At 39.1% G+C, this 22,932-nt stretch overlaps 3 protein-coding genes across 16 annotated transcripts in view; 2 read left to right on the forward strand and 1 right to left on the reverse strand.

The window, feature by feature from the left end:
• The window catches only part of ASB7 (ankyrin repeat and SOCS box containing 7), a 32,742-nt gene extending 31,043 nt beyond the window's left edge, over positions 1-1,699 (reverse strand). Inside the window, exon 1 of one of the 5 annotated variants that reach the window (XM_075044973.1) lies at positions 1,072-1,350. The gene's annotated coding sequence lies outside the window, so the exon portion shown is untranslated. Of the gene's footprint in view, positions 1-1,071 lie in introns of all 5 variants that reach the window. The other 4 variants (XM_075044975.1, XM_075044976.1, XM_075044978.1 and 1 more) reach the window with 4 other exon arrangements.
• Positions 1,700-2,513: 814 nt separating this feature from the next.
• Positions 2,514-15,903, forward strand: LINS1 (lines homolog 1). Of its 6 annotated transcripts, none has more exons than XM_075044983.1 (8): positions 2,514-2,584; positions 5,176-5,695; positions 6,859-7,402; positions 7,491-7,580; positions 8,821-8,962; positions 9,223-9,813; positions 13,134-13,314; positions 14,305-15,903. In XM_075044983.1, exons 3-8 carry the CDS (start codon positions 6,995-6,997, stop codon positions 15,203-15,205), a joined length of 2,313 nt encoding a protein of 770 aa, XP_074901084.1. In that variant the 5' UTR covers positions 2,514-2,584; positions 5,176-5,695; positions 6,859-6,994; the 3' UTR covers positions 15,206-15,903. The 6 variants fall into 6 exon arrangements, with proteins under 6 accessions (XP_074901084.1, XP_074901083.1, XP_074901085.1 ...); XM_075044979.1 differs by lacking the exon at positions 2,514-2,584 and adding an exon at positions 3,032-3,472 and having other exon boundaries at positions 4,233-5,695; XM_075044982.1 differs by lacking the exon at positions 5,176-5,695.
• A 280-nt stretch (positions 15,904-16,183) lies between these two features.
• The window catches only part of CERS3 (ceramide synthase 3), a 51,091-nt gene continuing 44,342 nt past the window's right edge, over positions 16,184-22,932 (forward strand). The window contains exons 1-3 of one of the 5 annotated variants that reach the window (XM_075044986.1): positions 16,184-16,342; positions 16,938-17,069; positions 18,096-18,247. In XM_075044986.1, the coding sequence (XP_074901087.1) occupies positions 18,162-18,247 (86 nt within the window). In that variant the 5' untranslated portion in view covers positions 16,184-16,342; positions 16,938-17,069; positions 18,096-18,161. Of the gene's footprint in view, positions 16,343-16,912; positions 17,070-18,095; positions 18,248-22,932 lie in introns of those variants that run through there. The other 4 variants (XM_075044987.1, XM_075044992.1, XM_075044990.1 and 1 more) reach the window with 4 other exon arrangements.

Here is a 22,932-nt window from a genome sequence, read left to right on the forward strand (position 1 = left end):
TATGCTAAAGACACCTGTATCAGAAAAATTATCCACCCTTGACCAAGACTGTTGGCAACAGGTACTGCTCTTTCCCCTGCAACTACTGTTAAAAAATAATTTATTGCTGACAATGAAGAACATCCTGGTACAGTCAATGACACCTCTGAAAACACGACAAAGACCAGAGGGACCTATACAGAGGATATATATGCCAAAATAACACAAACTCATCTACATTTGAAATGGATTAGAATGGACTCAAGACAGATGCTGCATTAAAAGAACACGCAGAAACTCCCATTATTTGGAGCACACTAACAGTAGGATACAGAAAAAGGCCGACTGACATCATTCTCACCCCCCCTCCTTCTAGAACCCATCTCTTCATCTTACCACATGAAACAAGCAATTCTCCCTACGAACTGCTCTCCCCCGAAATCGAGCCTTCCTCCTACCAGCAGGATTCAGTTTTTGATGACTCCTTTCATTTTTTTCCCTTAAGCAGCTAACAGCATTATCTTCTTCTGTGATCTCAACCCCCAAAATAAGTACTTGTAAACAAACACCGTGCAATTAAATGAATTTAAATTTTTGCAGCTGCATTACAATACAATAAAAAAAAAATTACTCAGGCAAAAGTTAGGTACGACTAAACCAACATAATGCAATTACCATGACCTCCTCCAATAAAGATTTTAGAATCAGAGCAGAAACAAATCCAGTGTTGCACCCATAAATTTGTGAAAAGGCTTTAAGAAAAGACCCTTTTAACTACCCAGAGTGAAGTAATTTTAAGCGACATTCCTGAAATGAGGAGACACAAAAAACCATTAAGTAGCAATTCATAATCAAAATAATGTTTGCAGCTTAAATTTAGAAAATGACAAAGCGTTACAAGAAGAAAGAGGAACCATACTTCAAATGGGCTTCAGAGCTTTCAAACTTTTAAAGCTCAATAGCAAGTAGGTTTTAAGAGAACAAAGAAATCTAATGCTACCTATTCAAATCCATCAAAAACACAACAAGAGGCCCCAGTCCCAGCCAAACCCTGTGTCTAGGATGGTTCTGAGAGTCTACATGAATTATCACCTTTCTGGGTTTTTTCTGAGCGCTGTTTTCTTTTTTCTGTGTTATTTTGTTCTTTGGAGTCACAATTTTTAATTCTCCTTTAAGGCAGCTTAAACCTGAAAAATAAAAGTAGAACTGAGCCACACAATGACATAAAAGAGAGAAATGGAGAACAAAACCGGTTAATACCAAAGCAACAGCAGGTCGAAATAGGAAGAGCCTTCAAATATTAGGAAGGAAAGGGTTATTTACCTATATCGGCATCTCAACTCGAAAGGAAGGGCACTCTCTCGGGATACTAAAGAGTTGGAGGGACAATAATGGCAGGACCGCTACCCTGTCAAGCCAGCTCCTCCAGGGAATTGAAGTAAAAGATAAGTACTAAAGAATGGGACAGGAAGTAACCTAGAAAGCAGAGCTGCTGGGAAATTAAAATCACTCCCTTGCAGGAGTTCATGCTTCAGGAACCGTCAAGCGCGCACACAGACACACACAGACACACACACACACAAAAAAAAAAAAAAAAAAAAAAGCAAGCCGACCGAGCCCCGGCGCAGAGTTTCAAGGCCCGGCGGCGGGGAAGGCAAGCCAGGGCACCGCCGAGGGCTGGGGAAGCAGAGGACGCGCTCCGGAGGGGCCCGCGGCTCCCCTCCGCCCTCACCGCCCGGGGACACCCCCCCCTCCTTCCGCAGGCATACCCGGGAGCACGGCGGCGGCGGGCCCGGCGCCGGGCGGGGTAGCCCAGAGCCTGCCTACCCCCCGCGGCCGGGGAGGGCAGGGGCGGCGGGGGGCTCAGCACCCGCTCCCGAGGGGGATCGAACGGCGGCGGGGGGGGAAGGGGCGGGGACCCCCCTCACAGCCCGCTGAGGGGGGAGCGGGGCAGAGCAGGCCGGCGGCGAGCCCCGCCGGAGGGGCTGCCCGGTCAGCGGCGAGGGGAAGGCCCCGCGGCGGGCCATGGGGTCGCGGCCCCCCGCCCCCCCCTTCCCTCCTCCTCCTCCTCCTCCTCCCTCCCCCTCTACCCCCCCGCCCCCCGCATGAGGGAGTCTGGGGGCAGACGGGGCTCCGCCACTCGCGGCCGTTACCTGTCTGCCGGCAGCGGGGGGGGGGTGCTGGGGGGGGGGGGGGCCGGCGCGCGCCCGTGCGCAGCCGCCCCCCGCACTGGCGGCGGCGGCGGGGCGGGGGGAGCGGCGGGGCCGGCCGCGGGAGGGGGCCGAGCCGTGTGGGGACACTTTGCACCGAACCGCCCCCCTCGGCTCGCTCCGGGGTCAGCGGGCAGGGATTGACCTCCGCCGCCGCCAATCCGCTGGCGCCGCGCTGGGACCGCCCCCAATTGCGAGCCGCCGCTACGTCTGATTGGGCGCCGGGCTGACGGCGGCTCCGCCCGTGGCTCGTCCCCCTTGCCGTAAGGCGCGGGGGAGGGGGAGGGCTTTGCGACAGGGGAGGGGAGGGGAAAGGGGGCGGCTGCGGCGGTGGCGGTTCCGGCGTTCGGACGGAGGAGAGTTGGGCCTTACGGCGCCCTGTCTCTTGAGGGCGGGTGAGTGGCAGCGGTTGCCTAGCAGCGGTTGCCTAGCGGCGGGGGACGGGGACGGGGAGGGCCTGTTTGCGCGGCGGCTCGGGGTGACTAAGCGGGGCCGCGGGCTTCCAGGTTTGGGGGCGGGGGGGGCGAGGGGCGGGGCCTGGAGGGAGCCGTCTCGTCGCGGCGGGGGGGAAGGGGCGGGGGCGCGGCGGCGCGGGGCGCGAGGAGGAGGAGGAGGAGGAGGAGGAGGCGGCGGGCGGGCTAGGGGCCGTTGGGCCGAGGGGGCGGCGGGCAGGCTGAGGGCGCTCCGGCCTGGCCTGGGTGGGTGAAGGAGCGCGGAGCCCCGCCGGTTGAGGGGCGGGAGGGGGCTGGAGGCAGCGCTGAGGGGAACGGGGACGCAGAAGGCCTCGGCCGGCCTTTAGGCCGGCTGGAGGGGGGTCGTGGAAGCTGACGGGGCCTTCTGGAGGAGAGTGAGGGGGAAGGGGGCCTGCAGGCCCGGGGGGCGGCGCGGGGCTCTGCGCGCCGGCTGGTTTTGGGGCAGTGATTACACACGTCCTCCTGTCACCTCCGTTCCCTGTCAGGGCGGAGTGTCGCGGGTCTTCCCACCAGCAACCCAGTGCTTGCCCTTCTGAAGGGCCAGTGTGAGAGGTACCATAAGTGGCCAGTGAGGTCGGATCGGGTCCGTCTCTTCTTGTCTCTGGTGGCTAAAGATGCTTGCCGAAGAGCAGATAAAGCATCTGGCATGCTTAGGTATCAAAATTAACAGTCAGGGATTGGACAGCTCGCAGCAGAGGTTATTTGCAACCTCTGGGAGGAAATTACATTATTTTGGAGATGCTTACAGTATTTCAGCACTGGACGGAAGCATATTCTTTATTGAGAGATGAGCCTACAAAGTCATTGCAGGTACAAGTAGTCCAAAGTGCATTTTATTTCTTAAATGGTTCAACCATTGCATTGTAAGGAGATCTGGAGCCTACAGAGTCATACCCAAATGTCAGGGACTGTGGTTTTATTTTGCTTCATCTGATTTAATTTTTTAATGAAAATAGGGTGTTTTGTATAGGTTTTTTTCCTCCCAGTTGCTACTCATACAATTAATATTTAATAGTGTATATGTAACAGGGAAAGACTATTATAGGGACTTGACAATAGCTTTCTGTAATCATGCCTCTTCACTAATATCTCTGAGTAATTGTATGTCATCATAAGCCATTTGTGTTAGTAAAAAAAAAAGTAAAATGTGATACCAACAATGTTAGTCCAGTCGAATCAATGCTTTCTATGACTTTGTGCTGAATTACTAATCACACCTTGTAGAAATATAGATATTTTATAACTCTGATTTAGGATATTCTGAAGGCATTTGCAACCACTTGAGCTTCACTTGCTTGGTTTATGATGGTCCTTAAACCTTACAGGCTTCAGCTGCCTTCTGAGTTTTCATCTCCAGTTCTTTGTTTCCTTTTCCATCAAGTTTCTTCTCTCATTTCGTTTGCAGCGCTGCATGACTTTGGTTCTGATTTTAAAGTCTAACTAAAGTAGTCATGAAAATAACACGTAACAAAATATTTATTTGTTTTTTTCTGTATAGTTTTCCTTTCTGTCTTTTGCCTGATCAGTCTATATATAAGGCTTTTAGAACTGTTTCCTATTGTTTATGCAGGAGTCTGGCACTGTGAGGCGTTACCTTAATTGGTTTTTAGATGCTGTCATGAATAACTCAAATAAATAATACAAGTAAGGTTTGGAGTTTGTCATTTCTTGTGTATGAATATGATTGCTTTTCTTTACTTTTCAGCTTTAAGCTTTTCACTGCTCTCTTACCATGACTGAAGTAAATTTAGTCGTTGTCTGACATTCTCCCTCTCTTTGAAGTAAATTTCTTCAAAATAAGCCCCCTTGCGTTTCATTTCCTTTAATGACTTCTGTTCATGAACTGTTGTCATGTGTGAGTGAGACCTATCTTATAGATGTTTTTGGAAAGTGTTCTGCAAATTAATGGTGTAATATAAATGTATTATGGTAGAATCAGGGAAAGCACAACCAGTATCATGTGGTAAAGGTAAAATCTCACAGTGCATGTCCTAGAGGAGTTCTAAATCTCTTCTGCCTTAACAACCCTGCTGTATCTTAGGAATTTGTGCAGGAGGGGTCTGTTCATTTACCATGTAGGACAATAATTCAGGTTGATCTTGAACACAGAAGTAAATGTGTTGAGATAGTTTTACTTTTATTAGGTATTCATTTAGGAAGAAATAAAACTCAAAGGTAGGAACAATAGCTATATAAAATATTCAGAGTGATTTCAGAAGAAATTTTACAAGGTTTCAGGTCATAAATTTCCACCTCAAGTAGAATTCCAAATAAAGTCTGTAAACGAAAAAAGAATTTATTGTCTGAAGTATCAGATTTATTCTTAACATCTAAAATGTGGAATATGGGAAAGGAAGGGGGAAGGGTTCTTAGCTTTGTCAGGTGAGGAACATACTATAACATTTTGGAGTTGTCAGGTCAGCCATTGCAGGTCAACGTTGTCTTTAAAAATGCCACACCAGAGTGAATTGTAGATCCCTCCCTGCAGGCAACTTCTTATTCTCTAATTTTAGATTCGCTTCTGAAGGAAATACTGCCGGATGGTGGAAGAAGTGAGGAGTCTGGGTAGCATATCTTGGTCTACCTCTAATCCTTTGTACCTTTGGGAAGCCATTTTGTCAATGTATACTTCAGTTGCAGTTAAAAATGAAGGTGTAATTCTCAATGTTTGACAGTGTTTTAAAAACTTGTGAAGATTATAAACTGAACCAAAAATGCCTCACATACTGAATTTTATAGTTCCATTGTTTTCTAATATTCTGCTAAAAAGCAATAATAATTTCAAATATTTGGTGTCATGATAAGTGCGGGTATAACTGATACATAGATGGGGAGATCCTTAGAATTTCTTAACAGTTGGAAGACTGAGCTCTTTTCTTCCGTTGGTAAGAAAGGGGAAATGTAACATTTAAATAAAAGCCAACTACAGACAGATGGCTTCAGGAATCTACCTGGAAGTCTACCTGGTTGATTATGCCAGACTTAAAGATGGAGATCCAAAAAGCATGTAAAAAGAAAATTCCTGTAAACAACGTAAGTCCCACTCCTAAGTTCACAGTACATAAAGGTAATGAGTTTGGGGTTTTTTATTAAAAAGAGTTCTGGTTAGAGAACATGTTAAAACTGTCCTAAAAAGATAAATATTACAGACTAGCATCACTCTTAATATAGGTGAAAAAGAAACCATAATGTTCTTAAGTATATCCTTTTTGTTTTCTGGGGAGATACTATATCTGTCTAGCCTTTTACATAACAGTTAGAAAATTGTGGGTGCTTAGGTGCTCACACTTTAAAGAGATATTTGAATTCTTAGTACTTCTTTTTAAGCTATAATGAATGTTCCAGTGTTGTAATGGAAAGATATGTTCCATTGACATGGTGATAAAGATATTTTTTTTTATTCCTTTCCTAAATATGGTTAGGTATTCTTATTGACTTTTAATAAGTTTTAGACTTTGTTTTTTAAGTATTTTGTAATTTTAAACTTCTCGGTCACTGGGCCTTTGACCAGCTCTGTGGCATTGTTGGTCCTTTGCATTATCTGAAAACCTGTTTTGGGTTTCAAGATGTAGGTCATCAGAATGAGTTCTGCACATGTAGATGTAAGGGAATTCTTTGGTCGTCCTTACAAAATTAAGAGCCCAGTTCTCTCCTCCTGTATATTCACGCTACTCACCTTGAGCCTATGTCCAGCGGAAGACAAGACTTGTCCTTTGCTTTCTCTTTTTTTTGAGAAGTGTTGCCATATCCAGCCTTAGTGGAGCAATGAACATTGCCAGTTCAGATGAAAATTTGCAGGTGAAACTTTGTCCCTGTTTTTGGAGGAATCTGTCACAAAAGAAATGAGATTTTAGTAGTTTTAGCAATGTAGAGAAAGATTTGATCCAAGTTCCCATAGCTTTCAGAAATAGTCCCTAGTAATAGTCATCTTCGGTTTTGATAGTTTCAGCAAATTAATGTTGTTGTCAGTAGTATAATACTGGAACTGTAAAGTTCTTCATGGCATGGTAAATCTTGTATCGTTTTAATGTCTCACTGGGATGGTTTTGTGCAACTATCACTCTTACTGTTTTTAAACAGTGAATTTGTATTTACAAAACAAGTTTAATAATGGTAATATTAACTCTAAAACCGTGTTCTTTTGTATCTTTCTAGTTATTTGTTAAGTTCAGTAATAGCAAAATATTTATTTCTAGGTAACATAGAAGAGAAACGCCTAATAGTGCTTCTCTTTCTCTTACTGGATAAAAATAACTTCAAAGCTGATTTGTGGTGACCGTGAATCATCAGTGAAGACATACAGCATTTTCGGGAATATTGAGTGTTCTCATAATGAAGATCTCTCTTCTGCAGCAGATGTATAAGGACATACTGGTAGGCATTCCGCTAGCAAAGGAAAGCCATCATTATACCTCTTTACTTAATCTGTGTGTTGAGCAGTCACCAGGAAGAGATGAATCATGTAATCGGCTGCATCTGCCATCTACTAATGGTGGTATTAGGAGCCATCAGGACGCTGATATGTCGAATGCGGTTGTCCCTACAACAGATGATACATCAAATAGCTTTGCAAACGTGAACTCCTCATTCTGTCCACGAGAAGTGATGCTTCTTCAGTTAACCTTGATCAAGATGATGGTTGCTAAAGCAGAGTCCCAGGAAATTGAATTCAATACGAGACAGAAGTATTGTGAGATCTTTGTCCTTCTTCTGAAGGAGGCAAAAATTGACTCAAAATTGGTAAGCTTTCATAAACTTCTGAAAGATTTTTGTGAAGCGGGGGAGGAGGAACATACCTTAGATACATTTTCTTTCTATCTGTCTGCAGATTTGTCTGCTTGGTAGTTGTGATCAGCTGTTATCTCACATGGCTTCAAAAAGTTTAGCATCTCTTGTGTATTTCCAGCTGAAGGAAGAGGTGAGTATGGCATAACTTTTCACAGCTTAAAAAAATGACTTAGTGAATATGTGCCTTCAAGTTGTTCCACTTCACTCTAGAGCAAAGATTTTTGTAGTGTTTCTGTGGCACAAAAGCAGTCACTGTAGAAGTACTTTTAGATTTTACAGTGCTCATAAAGAGGCTCCTTTCATAAGTAGACCCACAGAGCAACATCAGAACTGCTCCTTTCCTCTGTCTGTTGCCTGTGTGTCTGTTCTACTCTAGCTTTCTGCAAGGCACATCTGCAGTCTGCTGATGTTCGGCATACAGACTCTTGTTAGTCCCCACAAAACGCCACACAGGTTGTGTTTTTTTGCTGAAGTATGCTTGGCTCCAGTATCAGGAACAACATGAAGGTTATACAAGATAATACTGTGTGATAGTTCTCCCATAAAGTGTGTCTTAAGGGGCTTTGGGTTGTAAGTGGTGGATATGTAATAAGTATTCCACAGGAGTATTTCAAGTGTGTTAGGAGGGGCATGGAGTATAGAAAGAAAGGAGATCAGATGTGTAGCAGAAGTTTGTAATGCAAGGTGGAATGCCTTTATATGTAAAAATCTGGAATTCTATGAAACTATTTTAAGGCAAAAATGTGTCTAGATGGCAAGAAATATTGTCTTTAAGGTTGCAATACATGTATTTAAAAAAACCAATAAAGTAGACTATCAATATTTTTACAGTTATTTAATATCTGTTAGGTGATGCAGTAGATAAAAATAGGTAATAACCTATTGAAAGTTAATCAAATGCTGTTCTGTATTTTCTTGTTTGAATATTCTAGTTACTTGAGGTTTTTTTTTTACTTGCTATATATTTGGTGAATATATATTGTAGCCTCCATAGTAGCATCTCTGAACTAGATTTTTCTCAGAAATATATTTGTAATATTTCTTGCAAAGTTGTCTGGGAATTATGAATTCAGATATAGTCTGTCTACAGTATTATCTGGTTTTGGGTAGGTCACATAACGTTAGGAGGTTTGGTTTTCCCTTTCTGGAAAATACAGGTCATTTCTATTGCATGCATATGTGACTTCATGTTTCTAAATACTATATACTTAAAAGGCACTGGACAGATATATAGTTTCTGCCTGTGTTTTGTCTATGTCTACATTTGAATCTTTTTAATGTACAATTTTCAATCATTGTATTATGATTTAATTTAATGTGCATAGCAATTGTAAAGCATACATGATTGGTTTTTGAACAAATTTTCTTAGAACGCATTAAATGTCACCTGGCTCACCTTTAGTTTGAAGACTCTTTCAGGATTCCCTGTGAATACCCAGGTAGCAGAATGTCTGTGGACTCTTACAACTATTATCAAGGACATGCTGAAAGATGAAGTTTTAACCAAAACAGGTACTGTAGCAATTTTATGAAGTTCTCGATACACGAGTGCCCACTAGGGGTCGGAATGTTCCTTTTAATCTCATCTGGAGCAGCTTGTCTAAAGAACACCTATTTTCTTCATTATAAAGAGGGTGACAAAGTACTCTTAAAAATGTAGCGGTTTAAACATGCTTAAAAACTGAGAATAGTCACAATCATCTGTTTTCTGCTTCTTTGACGATTTAGCTGTGTTACACTCCAACTCTGTAATGTTCTTCTTGTTGCTCTAGGTATTTTGAAGAAGTTGTTGGCTCCTCTTGATGCTGTGCTTGAAGGATTTTATAATTCCATTCTGTTCCATCATTTTGACAGTCACCACTACACTTCACCTTATTCTGAAGCTGCAAACAATTTGATCAGTTTTATAGATCTGCTTGAAGCACTTTTGGCTTCCAGAATTGAATTAGAACTACCACTCAGATGCCAGAGAGTATTGTTTTTGAAAGTTTCTTACATCCTGAAACTCATTAGCTCATCAATTCACTATTTAATCAAGAAGAAGTTAATTATGCTCCTTAAAAAATGTGTCCTTTACAAGTCTAGAGAAGATGCTAAAAGTGGATCACTGTTCTTACAAAACCCATCTTTATATGAGGATATGCTTGCCCTGAGTAATGCTGTTCTGCAGGTTGTGAATTTGGCTTGGCTTAATCGGATCCCGTTCAGTGAAAAGGCCAGCTACTTTGGAGGCAGTGAGACTGTTCCTGGAGATGGTACTCAAGGTGGTACTGACCAAACTGTTCTCAGAGCCTTAAGTCTGGTTGTGCTTAAAGCACTGGAATTCAAGTTTCAGAACTCTGCTACAGAAGCTGAAATCAAAGGTAACAGTATTTTTTAGTTTTGTTTGCTAAGCAAGAGTTTTAGAGCTTTCAGGTTTTGTAGTCACAGCTCATTAAGACTGTAATTAGAATTCAGCTGAATTAGTGGTGGTGGGAGGGAAGAAAGAGAAGACCCTCCCAGGAAACCTGCTATCACTGTTTCCTGCCTAATTAGTTGTCTCGTTGTATTTTATCCTATCCTTAGCCCTGCAATATGGGGGGCTTGAAACAGCTGCATTTGGGATTGAGAACTCTTCCTGTTAAGAACACGTGTTAATATTTGAAATAGTTGAACTGACTTGGGAACACCAGGCTCTTCTCCAGTTGGAAAAGAAGAGGGCCTATAGCACAAGCATCTACTCTGTTGAGGGTGGGGAACTGAAAGGAACTGCAGGTAACGCTTTCCTGTTTTCTAATGTGGAGGTAGATCTTTTGGTTGAAGGTACTAGGCATCACTGTCAGACAAATAATGTAATAGGGCAAAACCAGCAGTGGTAGAAAAGGTGAAAATAATGAAGCTATAAAGTAAGAGACAGGAAAATTATGGGACAGAGTATAGTGGTTGTGTTTTTCACCCTGACTTATAGGTCTAGTCCTTTGAATTAGTAGGTGTGAGGCATACATGTCATACCTGCTTACTTGACTATGTTTGTTCCACTGAACAGATTAATTAGATTAGCAGAAGAGCAGATCTGGTTGTTGTGCTAGGGCTATGCCACAAGGCAGGCAGTGGGATGGCAAAGGGAATGCTGTAAAACTTGTGTTCCTGATGGGAGAGGATGCATTGCTGTGTCAAGCTGGTAGCCAGTTAGTAGTCTTCTCCTATGCTATAATGAAGTGGTGGGGTGAGGCTTTTTGACTGAGACACACTCCTGGAATCCTATCTTCCCACTTGCCTTTTTACCTCTGAGAGGCACATAATGCACATCTTCTGATGCTAAGCTGTGTGAATGTGGATGTGCAAATCCTAAGATCAAAGACTCTTGCTGTCCCTGGATTACAGGCTTCACGGCAAAAATGGAAAGGCAGTTCTGAGCAGTGTTTCTATTCAAATACAAGTGAGAATGGGTGTTCCTTATTGCCAGCCAATTGGTGATGTGGCAAAAAAGTAAAAAATAATTTTTACTTTAAACAAGGATGAAATTTTATAGCATTTTAAATCTATTGAGGGATTTTAATACAAGCTCTAGATGTAAATACTATTTTACTTTTTATATTTCTACCTTACATAGCAATCATAAAATCAACTTTTAATTCATCTGACTGTGCAAAAGAGCTACAGACTTATGTAAAACAGCTTCTGACACTTTTTCTAGGTTTTGGAAGATGTTATATTTGTGATGCCAGTTGCATTCTTAGAGTTTTTTAAGTATTATAGAGAATATTTTACTTATGATCCACTGTCTGAAAAATGTACAGAGACTGAGATTGTCTAAGAACAAGTGAACAGAAGAAATGTAGGTTAAATCTGTGTTGGTTGTCTCTATGAAAATTCTTTCTCAAAGAAAAAATTCTCCTTTCTTTCCCAGATTCATGACACAAAACCAAGTTCTTTAATTAGATTCAAATACAGATCCAACTGTCAAGAGGAATTGCAAGTTGAAAGGAATGGTGCTTCTATTTTAGTGACATTAAATTAAGTGGTTAAAACAAGCACCAAAAGCTTTAATATGCTAACTTCCCTTCCGGGAAACTGGTTGATCTTATCTGTTTTTATGAACATGAATTACAGTGGCTTAACTTTAATTCATTTCAATTTTGAGAGTAATTTCCAGATAGCTTTGATTTATAGGGAAGAATTTCAGTCCGAATAGTAACTATTAATAACAAAGACAATTTGCTGTTCCTATTATTTGCTAAGAGGAAAAGCAAATCTTAAAGTCAAATATTAAGGAAAACCACATAATGATGTGGTAAGTAAAATTGATTCCCATGTTGCAGGAGATTTTTCAGAAGCAGTAGTCATTGTTTATATAAACGATGCAACTGTGCTTTTCAAGCTATAGTGTACTTGAAGCAGCATTAGAGTTATTACTTAAGGAGTACCTTTGGGGTACAGATATATGTAACTGTTTTTCACTGTTTTCCGAACATTGAATGTATGCCTTGTTACATAAAAAACTGGTACCTAGTACCATGCTATGTAATACATACTACATAGTACATGTACATGGTACATACTATAGTATGTGATAGTATTGAAGAGGTAAGTTTCTTGACTTAAGGGAAAGAGTTTGTCATATGAATACGAAGTTATTTTTACGAATAAGCTATTGCACTAAAATGGCAGTGCAGTGTTTAGAGGGAGGGGAAAAATGAAGATTTGCAGGAAAAATACTGCTTACATTAATCCTTCCAGCAAGGATTTTTAGACCATGTCATAAATGTACCTTTATCCCGTATGTACTCGAAAACCTACATCATCCATGCAGAATTTATTTTATAAAGAATATGGCTATACTACAAGTATACTACTAGTATACTTCATACTGTAGAAATGACAATTTATTCCCATCATCTTTAAATCACTGCAGTTAATTTCTACAGTGAATCACACTGGGGAGGGTTTGCTTCAGTCTTATCAAAACATTACAGTTGTATTATTATTTCATATGGGATGAAATTTCAGCAAACTGCTCATATTGGATCGCTACATCTGTGGCATTGACTTCATTATAATTCACCTTTCTTTAGTTTGTGATGTACTGATGAAGCTACCTAATTGGGGAACTAAAGGAAAGTATAAATCCCAGCTGTGTCAATATAGTCACATTTTTGTAGGTTTCCTGATACATGCAAATATTTGGAGGTATAATCTTGTTCATTAGTCTGCAAGCTTAGGTGTGAAAGGATTCATGCTGTTGTACCCAAACCTTTCCAGGTCACCTCTGATTATTCTTCCTTGAACTCCAAGGAAATGAAGAATGCTGTTTAGATGAATAAATTGTGTCCTTAAGCTTTATCTGTCAGGGGGGTGGGGGTGCGGTACCTAATGAGTAAATTAATTTTCTGCAGGTTACTTATAATTGTTAACATTGGCATCTAAACATTAGTATGTTTAGAGTTTATAATAGAGTAGCCATTTACGTTGAATTTAAGATAGGATAACTGCTTATGGTTTTTTGCAAAATATTTCTTGATTTCTTTGGTACCAAGAAGCAAGAACTAATCTATAAAATTTGATGCTGTGTTACATCAGTTGAGCTAAGGAATGATAAATGCTTTCATGAACTGTTACACACTGTTAATTTAAAAAATAAAAGTGTATGTTGTTTAGTAACAAAAAATGTATAACAAAATTCATGGTTACTTCTTTTTTTCAGGAGACTTTCTGAGTTCCATGTCCCAGCTGTTGATATTCTGGAGGAGTCATCTGAAGGCTTCCCTACAGTTTCACCCAGTTGTACATCACTGTGAATGGGTCTCCTTGATTTTCATAGAGCAAGATGATGATATGTGGGAAGCTGCTAAAGCTTTATTACTCATCTATTTAAAATTTGATAGGTTAGTTTACATTTTATTTTACAGAGCTATGAAGAATTGTAATTTAGTGAGGTTATTGTGATATACATAAGATTTCCATTGATTACTTTTCCATAAAGAAAAAATATTTTTATAACAAAAACAAGAAACAAACCTCAGGACAATGTAGTAATACGTGGTGTAAGAGCAGTGAACTTTGCTGATAATTTAAGTGGTTTTTGGACTGAAATGAGGGAGTTGTGCAACAGCTCCTAGTAAGTATTTTATCATATACTGTAATTCAGAATAATTGACTTCACTATTTAAATTAGTGGTTAGACACAGATAAAAAGCAACTGTTTTCTTTCAACACTGAGACTTTGGCAAGAATGAGGTATTATAATTAAACTTCATGAATTCAGGGACTTGCAGCAAAGTAGCCCTCCTAAGGATTGGACCATGTTAAGTCTAGCTAGTTGATAAAAACTGTGATTGCTAACAACTGAAATGTGTTCTTCATTAATTTGTCCTGGACATCCACTGCTTCATTGTTGTTTAAATTACCATACAAGATATTCTAATTTATAAAAGCTCCCTCAAGCTTTCAATGTGAAGATATTGCAAGTAGTATCTTAGATATACACAATTCTTCTTAGACACCAAAATACAAGTAGGCCGCTCTTTTCCAATGTGCTTAGCATCCTGAAAGTTAATCTATGTTCAGGTTTACAAAAAATATTAAAATAACAATTCCTGTATTGTAAGTAACTTTGTTTATTCCAGAATGTTTCCTAAGGAGGAGTGCTGTTTAAGAAGGCCTGCTTTAAGTGCTTTGGCTTCCTACACTGTCCAGTCTCCTAGCCCCACCTGCCTTTGTTCTTTCTCATTCTAATGGAAAAGCTTCTTTTTTGGTTTTTATTTTTTGACAAAATTGAAACTGAGCAGGAATACCATTTTCTGGACATACCTGTTTTTTAAAAAAACCCTGTAAACTTCCTTTGAATTTAATCCATTTTATGATTTACTTTTCAGGTTACGGCATAATGCTGCTGATAACTTAAATCAAAAAGAGGAGGAAGCCTGGAACTTCCTTACACATGCAAGTGCATATAATCCTCACTGTATCTTTTTATTCTTTCTAGAAAAAATAGCATTTGATTCCACAGTACTTCTAGATTTTCTGATTTCATCAGAAACTTGCTTTCTGGAGTACTTGGTAAGGTACTTAAAGCTTCTGAGCAAAGACTGGCATCAGTTTGTAGATGTCTGTAATGGTTTTGATACCAAGGATGGCAGTTTTCAATCAATTTCTTCTGTCAAGCCACCCCATCAAGAAAAACAAAGCTGTATGACTGATGAGAGTTTGCAAAATGCTTGTTGTGAACCAGAACCACAGACTCTGGTAGCTTTGGCTGCTTCTCACAGCTACTTAGTGTTTACAACAGAGCAAGGTGATAATGAAGTTGTTGAGTCTAACCAGTCTAACTCATTGATATGCACCGATAGTACATCTCTGCTGGGTTCTCTTCAAAGCCTTGTTAATTATGACAGCTCAGAAGACTCCGAATTAGAATCAGGTGGAAAAGAGTGCTTGGTAAACACAAAGCAGGTGCCTTTAAATAATGAGGGTGAGGTGAGGATAAGGGAAACTGTTTGCAGCTACACAGATGATAAACAGAATACACTTAAGTGTGAAGTGTTGCCTCTGAAACAAAAGGGATCTAATACCTTATCCTGTTTGACTTGTACAGCGTCTTTGGATAACGTCATTCCCCTAAGGACAATGCTTTACAAATCAACAAAATGTTTGGAAGAACTGCAAAAAGCTATTTCTAGGTTGCAGAGAAGAAATCTTTTCCCATATAATCCGTCTGCATTGTTGAAGCTACTGAGCCATGTTGAGAAGATCAGTAAGAACGTGAATCCACAATAATCCAAAGAAGTGTTCTGGTGATTTTTTTGTTAACTACTCCACTAGGGAATGTTTCCATAAGATTAATGACTTCTAAAGCTCATGCCTCTTGCACCTGTCAGCGTATTTACCTTGCAACAGGATAAACGTGTTTTTGGTTGACACCTTAAATATCTGCAATTGAATTCAGTGATATGAACCATTACCTTAGGGTCCTAAGCTTATTCATGGTATGTATGTCAGTGTATGGTATATAAGGATTAATTCTTAGGTATTCAACATTTGATAATAAAAGACTAATGTGAAAGCATATCAACAATATAAAATACTTAAAGTATTGTCAATTATACTTAATGTCATTCTATATAAGAAGTCATTGCCAGATTGGTAGTGATTTATGGACAGCAGTGCAGCGTTAATGCAATGCTTGACTGCTCAGAGGTTGAGCTAAATAAAATATTTTAGTTCGGGACAGTTTTGGTGTTTATACTCTGTGTTCTGCCACCGGTGCTTTGCTCTAAGTGGATATTCAGATGTGCTGCGACAATCACAATAATCCATGCCACGCTTTTCTTTGCTGAAGTGCTTAACTGATGTCTAGGATGTACTTTTTTTAGCTTTTACTGTTTGCCTGATTTAATCAGCAGTGTTAACATTTCACTGAAAATTGAATTTAGTTTTTTTCAGTATTTTATGGTATATTCTTTTAATTAAAAGGAAAGGTATATATGATACTGATGCCTATATTGCTTATTTATAGAACATTTTAGTGGAGCGTTATATCTAAAATCAAGCTTAGGTAATGCAGAAGTGCAATTCCAACAGAATTCCTTGCATCCATTATGTATTTTATGTAAGTATAGAATAAATACTTAATAGATTTATTAAATCAGAAACAGATAAGTAGAAATAAGTGTCTGCAGTGCAGTGACATGGATAGTGAATTCTTATTAGAGAAAGTTATTTCAGAACAGGATCCAAACCAGTGTGTGCATTTAGCAGGAAGCCACCTAATGTTGGTATACTTAACATGCAGCTTGTAATGATCTCACAAGTGTTAGGCAATGGGAAAGTACTGACGACAGGGACTACTGTAGAAATCTCAGACCTCATCAGAACTGTAAGAAGCAGTTTTCCTGTTAGGATCATCTCTTGAAGGTAAGTGCCCTATTCCGATTGAGAGCCAAGTAAGTTCTGTCTTCCTTTTAAATAGCTACTTAGTGTTAAAATACATACTGAGTTAAGACAAACAGTCTCTGGAGCAGGTGGCTGACCCCCAATCTCTGTGACTGTCTTCTAGATCAGTCTTGAGCTCTGAACTGGTCAATCGACACTATTGGGAGGGGAAGAAACCTAGGTGAAGCTTATGGGATAATTTAGCTGGAAATTACAGTGCTCTCCAGAGACACTTACATGGTATGAATTCTCAGACAGGAAGGTTTGAATCTCAGTCTTATTCTTTCAGGATGACAGCTGTAATCACTTGGCAGTTATATAGGAAAGAGTGATCCCCTTCACTGGCATGTAGGAGATCTGAATAGTCTGTGTGTTTGTTGTGCTTTGGTTTCTTCCTGAGAACTTTTGTGTGTAGGAGTGGGTGAGAATGTCAATGAATGGAAACTTTTCCATTCATGCTTATAGTTATTTTAGTTAAAAACTAACCTCTGAGTTGTCCAGGGCAGAATAATGCTGGTTTCTCTTTACTGTTTGAATTTGGTTATGCTCTAGATGCTGACTTGCTCATTTCTGTCAGGACTGAAATGTCTCTGGGCATGTTCAAAGATGCAACTCTAGACAACTTGGGAACTTTTCGGTTCAAACAAAGGAAGTGCCTTCAGCAAGGCAGTTGAGCAAGAGTTTCTCAATATCGCAATTTTAAAGTTAGGTAGGTACTTACATTTCAGTGAAATCCTTTCCACTATCCTCACTCTTAATCTACCCTTTGCTGACTAGTTTATTTTAACTGAGTAACTTCATTGTTTTCACTGAACATAGTATTGTTCAGCATTTCTTAGTCTATACTTTGCTAGTTGGAAGTATCTAAATTACAACAGTACTTCTCAGACACTGATAAGATAAGCAGTGTGGGAAAGGTAGAATGGAGAGATAATTTCAGTTTTGTTGAGTGCTAGTCTTCTTGTTTGACAGTGATTACAACAACTGTAAAAACTTTTTTGAAGTAAAAGTTTAGACATCTCAGAACAGTGTGTAGCATTTAGCAAGAAGTGTAGGAGCCATAACTTTTGATTTTTGAATACAGCAAATCCAATTGCAATCCAACTGTATTTAATTCTTATAGGCATGAAGTTGATTGTGTGCCCAGTTGGTTATTAGCAGTGATCATTCCCACATGTTTCACTTCTCAGAAAGCCATTGTTTTAATTCTCAGAACGTTTTAGTGGTAAAAATGGGTAAATGTGGTTTGTATCTGGCAACTAGATAGCTTAATGTGTTGATATTTTACCATTTATGAACTGTAGGACCCGAGACAGTAAAACTGATGTGAGTCAACCTTTTTTTTATTGCATGCAAAATGAGTGTGAGGAGTGAAGGTAGCTAGTGGTTCTATGGCTATGGTTCTATGGCTATATTCAAAAAGTCTAGCACAAAGAAAACACCTTGCAAAAGAACTTGTATTTTAATCCATTGCTGAGTATATAAGTTGGGGTTGTGGGGGTTGGTTTGTTTTGGGATTGGTTTTTGTTTTGTGGGTTTTTTTGCTTCAGTTTTTACTATCTAAAATTTTTAGGCAGAGCTGTTATTTCATTTGCTAGAGCAAATTAGCTCAGCTGCAGACCCTATTACCAATGTTAAATTTGAACTTAGGAAGTAGATCAGTTATTACTAAGAGGTTGATGTGCCTCACCTTTGGATATTGATATCTAACAACTTTTCTTGTATTATTTCAAAGCAAGACACAGAACAAACCAGGTGACCTGTCTGGAGAATAGTTTTCTGTCAGAGGACTTATCCTGAAATGTCCACAGTCTCCATTTATGTCTGTGCAGTTGTTTTGAGGAGTTTTACCTTCAATATCAATAGAATAAATTATGCTTTAATGAGGTAAGCAGTTAGCACTGGAAGTTGCTTACAGTATGTGCTTTTTAAAAAGAATAGTTTTGAACTTTAATATTTGTAGAGCTTGATTGCAATTACAGCTGAATCCAGGTGGTTCCATGCTTGTGGTTCTTCAAACTGGATTTCCTCCAATATTTTTATGACTGCTTTCCACTGTAGTTTTAAGACGTGTAATACGAGTTTTAATCCTGTAATACAAGAATAAAAGTCAACCCTGAGAATTTCTATACTTATGATAATCTTGTAAAGCTGGGAATAAGGAACCTTGGTTGTTCCCTGGTTTATCACTGCAGGATAAGCATTGTTTGTAATTTTTTCCAAAGTCAGTCTGAGATGGTGTCTGATGTCAGTATCAAGTATTTATCACAGTGTTTCAGTGTCAGTAGGAGTGAAAATACTGTGGTCATTACAGTTTTACTTCTGTGTATTTTCCCTTGAAGAGTTGTCCAAATGAATTTGTAAAATCTTGTTGTATTTTGTACAACTCTTATAGGCTACTTGGTTCACTCTGAAATCCTGTTAGAAGCCAATTGTATGTGTCAGAATGGATGATAGGCAGTCTTTTGGTTGTTAGGTCAACAGCAGGCATGGACATGGACTTGGCTGAGAAACATCTCGGGTATTTAAGCTTTTCCAAGTCATTGTCTTTTTAAATGAATTTACTGCTGATAACTGTCAGAGACACTCTTTAATAGACAAGCTGGCTTGGTTTTCATACAGCAAGGAAGGAAGGAATACAACAATATATTTTGTGGTAAAAAGCTTGCATGGAGAATTGCAATATCCTTAAGTTATTTCTGGTTCCTACTTACCTCTGCTGCAAAACATGAGTTTTGTCAGTCAGTGGTGTCTTTTCAGGGGGAAGATTCGAAAAAAATGTGAAATGCTCGGAAAAAGTAGCACGCTCAACCTCAAAAGTAAATGCACTGCTGAATATTGGCTTCCTTAAAAGGTTGTAGGGGAGTTCTGTATGTACATATCCTGAAACTATGTTAGGAGTTCTAGCTGCTAATCATAGTTGTCCGAGAATCTGCCTCATTTCATCCTGGTGCTAGAGAGTTGAAACCTGAAAGATTTTCTGTGGAGCGTCAAAGAGCTTCCAAATGTCCATAGCTACTTTGAAGGAAGTAATAGCTGCATAGGAAACAATGGATAAAATTTTGAAGCCTATTTTGCAAAACAGCATGCACTGATTAAGTAAAAACGATTTGTCAAATTACAAAATCTGGTGTACTTATTTCTACATTCACAATGTTCATCCTTTGCTTGCTAGCTTTATCTTCAAATGTAATCTTTTGGAGTTTGTCAGCTCTTAAAATAATTTTGTTACTACAGACCTTTTATAGCTATTTCATGTAGGGATTTAACTGAAACAAAAAAGTTAATGCTTTCTGAAAACTTACCTGCAGTACTTGGCTTCCTTGATAGTATTTACATTCTTCAAGAAAATCAGGTATGAAATGGTGTTCTCTTTCTGCTGACACCACTACGCCACCACAATGCTGTGAGAATTAGGCAAAGATCCATTATGCAGCAAATGTAAAACTCAACCATGAGTTTTGGTTTTTTTTTTTAATTATTTATCTCCTCAAGGGAGTATCTAGTACCTGATCATCTTCAACAGAATATTGGTCCCTCTAAAGGAGTGCTGCTTTACCTAAGCTAAAAATACTGACCAGTATGATGCCAGTGTTTTCTGTAATTTTCAATTATGAGCTGATGCAGAGGGGGAAGTTGCTGGGTGTGAAGCATCAAAGGGATTGCCTTTCAGTTTCACCAAGCACATGCTCCTATTTTACACTTGTGTTCTCTGTGGATGGATAAAGATTGATGCTCTAATAGTCTTCTAGTAATGTAATCAAACAACATTTGCAGCGTTGTCTTATGTGCAAGTGCTACAAATTGTTGAGGTTTATTTTCATACAGTTGTTAAACCAGTGCTTCCAGCTCCAAGGATCAACAAGGCATCTTTTTAATCCTATGTTATTTGGACTGTTGGAAATGAATTAAAAAACTCTCTGAAAGAATTGGTTGGACTAATTGTTAAATCTCTAGTGTTGCAGCCAGAAGATTTTGTGTATTAGTCTCCTGCATCTTAAGATGGTAATAGCACACCGGGAGTATTATTTGAGTGAATTAGCAGTGCTGTGTTTGGAGTGGAAAGGGTGAACTATAGAAGTCAATCTTTAGATGCAGTTCTTCTTGCTAAGATTTTGTGAGTAGCACACATGTTTTAACACACTGCTCGCTATAAACATGAGCAGCTAGTTACTCTTCTTGCTAAATTTACCTTTTCAAACATATTAGAACATATGTAGTGAAAGTACCTTATATAGATATGCAGTTATACTTGAATTGCTCTAGTGTTTCTGGTTATTAGAAAGGTGAATTTGACAAGTATGGACAGGTTGATGCTAAATCAAGGGGGAAAAAAAATCTCACCAAGAATAATTCAAAGACAAAACAGGCTAGGATTTTGCATAAAGAATGCTGACCAAACTGTATCTAGAGGAATTCTTTGTTAAATCACACATACACCTCTGTGCTGTGCCTCTGGATATGAGAGTGTTCTTAATTGCTGTCCTGGAAGCTTATTGGTACACTGTATATTCAGTATTTAAATGATATACAGCCAAGAGTTTGTAACAGCTTGAAAGAGAGATCATAACTGTGGTATTTATATCCCTCAATTGTTAAGTGTGTGAGAGAAATCGGTTAGAAAGCAGTCCACAGGGAATGTCATTGTCTTTTCCTGGAGCCTTTTTCCTAAGGCATATTTGAAGCCTATCAATAATCCTGTTCTCTGCATTTTAGTGAAGTGATGGTGGCTTGGGTCAGCAGTAGAGTGTGTTAGTGTTCCTTCACTTCCCTCCACTGTCTTTATCTTTCCAGTATTACCACTGACATCCTCTTTTTATCCAATTGTCATCTTCCTTCTTGTTATTAAGGGCCAGATTCTCAAAGTATTGAGTTTTCCAATTCTTACTAAAATTCACAGGAACCAAGTTCTGAAACAATAATTTTAAAAGATTTAAGCATTTTGAAGATTTCAACCTATGTGTTCAAATTGTGTGTATTCCTGATTTAGTCCTGCAGAGGTATTCATATATGATAACTATTTATTACCTTAATGCTTGCTCTGTTCAAAATCAGGTACCTAGTCTTCAGTTATGACAGATGGCATTATTAATTAGTAATGAATCTCTCCTTACTTAAAAACCCTGTATGGATTATCGATCAGGTCATAGTTCGAAGACCAAGAAAGGTCCTGAGAAGAAAGCTTTTTGAGAGATTTTAAGTGGACTTCTTCATCCCTTTTATGTAGGGGAAGGTTGGTATATTAGGAGAAGATATGAATTCATGTGAAGAAGAGGAGCTTAGCTTTTAAACGACAGATTGCAAGATTATGAGTTATGATATCGATGTCCTTGAACATGGGACTTGGAATGATTCATTTTCAGATATTTATTGATTCTTGAGGAGCAGAAAGTATAGGAATATCAAGGGTTTTTTATCTTGATCTTGAAGGAATGCCAGATAGCAAGCAGATGGGTTTCACTGGTGGTGAAAAGAGAATTGAGTCCAAATTATTATTATTTGATCAAATTGATCAAATTTATTCCTACTTTTTCTCTGTGTATGGATGTGACTGAGATCTGATTACCTGTCCGCCATTGAGAAGATAATCAGTCAGCAAAAATTACTAGGTACTAATAGGCAGTATGTTTAGAACATTTATCTGTTGGTTCCCCAGACAAATTTTAATTTTTTTTTTAATAGAGGAAAATAAAAGAAACCCTTTTGTTTGGGGATTTGTTGGTGTTTTTTTCTCTTCTTCCCCCTGCAGGTGCCATCATACACAACAGCTCTCATTCTAGAGGTTTTAAGATTTAATACAGTCTCAAAAGATTTGCCAAGAGGGTTTTCTCTACTGAGAAAGTTAACTAGTACTATAATCTTTCTTATGTAACTGCTTAGAAGCTCAGGTGAAAGCTCACATCCACTGTGTGGATTCACTGTAATTTAATATATGTGTTTAACTGGCTGGAAAACAGAAAGAAGTTAATTTTGTGATTTTTTTTTTTCTTGTTTTGTTCTAATATTGTTTTCACTAAAAACTTATACATAATTTCCAGTGATATGTCAAATAATTATTTGGGTCAAATATGTGCCTCTTATCTGGTTATATTCAATTGTTATATGATGGAGTACGTGTTATGCTGCAAGTAAGGAGTAGTAACACCTAGGGTGGTGGTTTGTTTTGTTTTTTTTTTTTCTCCTCAGTGAGCCCTACAGACTAAGGTGGTGGTGGCTTTTTATTTTTGTTTGGGTTTTTTTGCAGCATTCAAATTTAAGATACCTGAAGGATAAGTACTGTGAAAGTGCAGCAATAATTGAAAGGTCAGTGGGCAGCTTTGATCAAGAGAGTATGGTTAGCTTGTTATTTACCATGCAATATATTTAATCATGTGATAGTCCTACGTAGGTGGTGAGTGCTACCTAACAAATGCTCCTCAAGAAGTATGTAAAAACATTTTTTTTCCATTTTATTATTTGTAGCAGCTCCACATTTGCTCCAGTCAAACAAATGTTTTTTTTGCAATTTAGTGTAATAGTGAAGAAATCGTGGATTGAGGCATAAGAAAGGTGTTTCTGCCAATTACCTATTA

This window comes from Buteo buteo, chromosome 13 (assembly GCF_964188355.1).
Source record: "Buteo buteo chromosome 13, bButBut1.hap1.1, whole genome shotgun sequence".
NCBI lineage: Eukaryota > Metazoa > Chordata > Aves > Accipitriformes > Accipitridae > Buteo > Buteo buteo.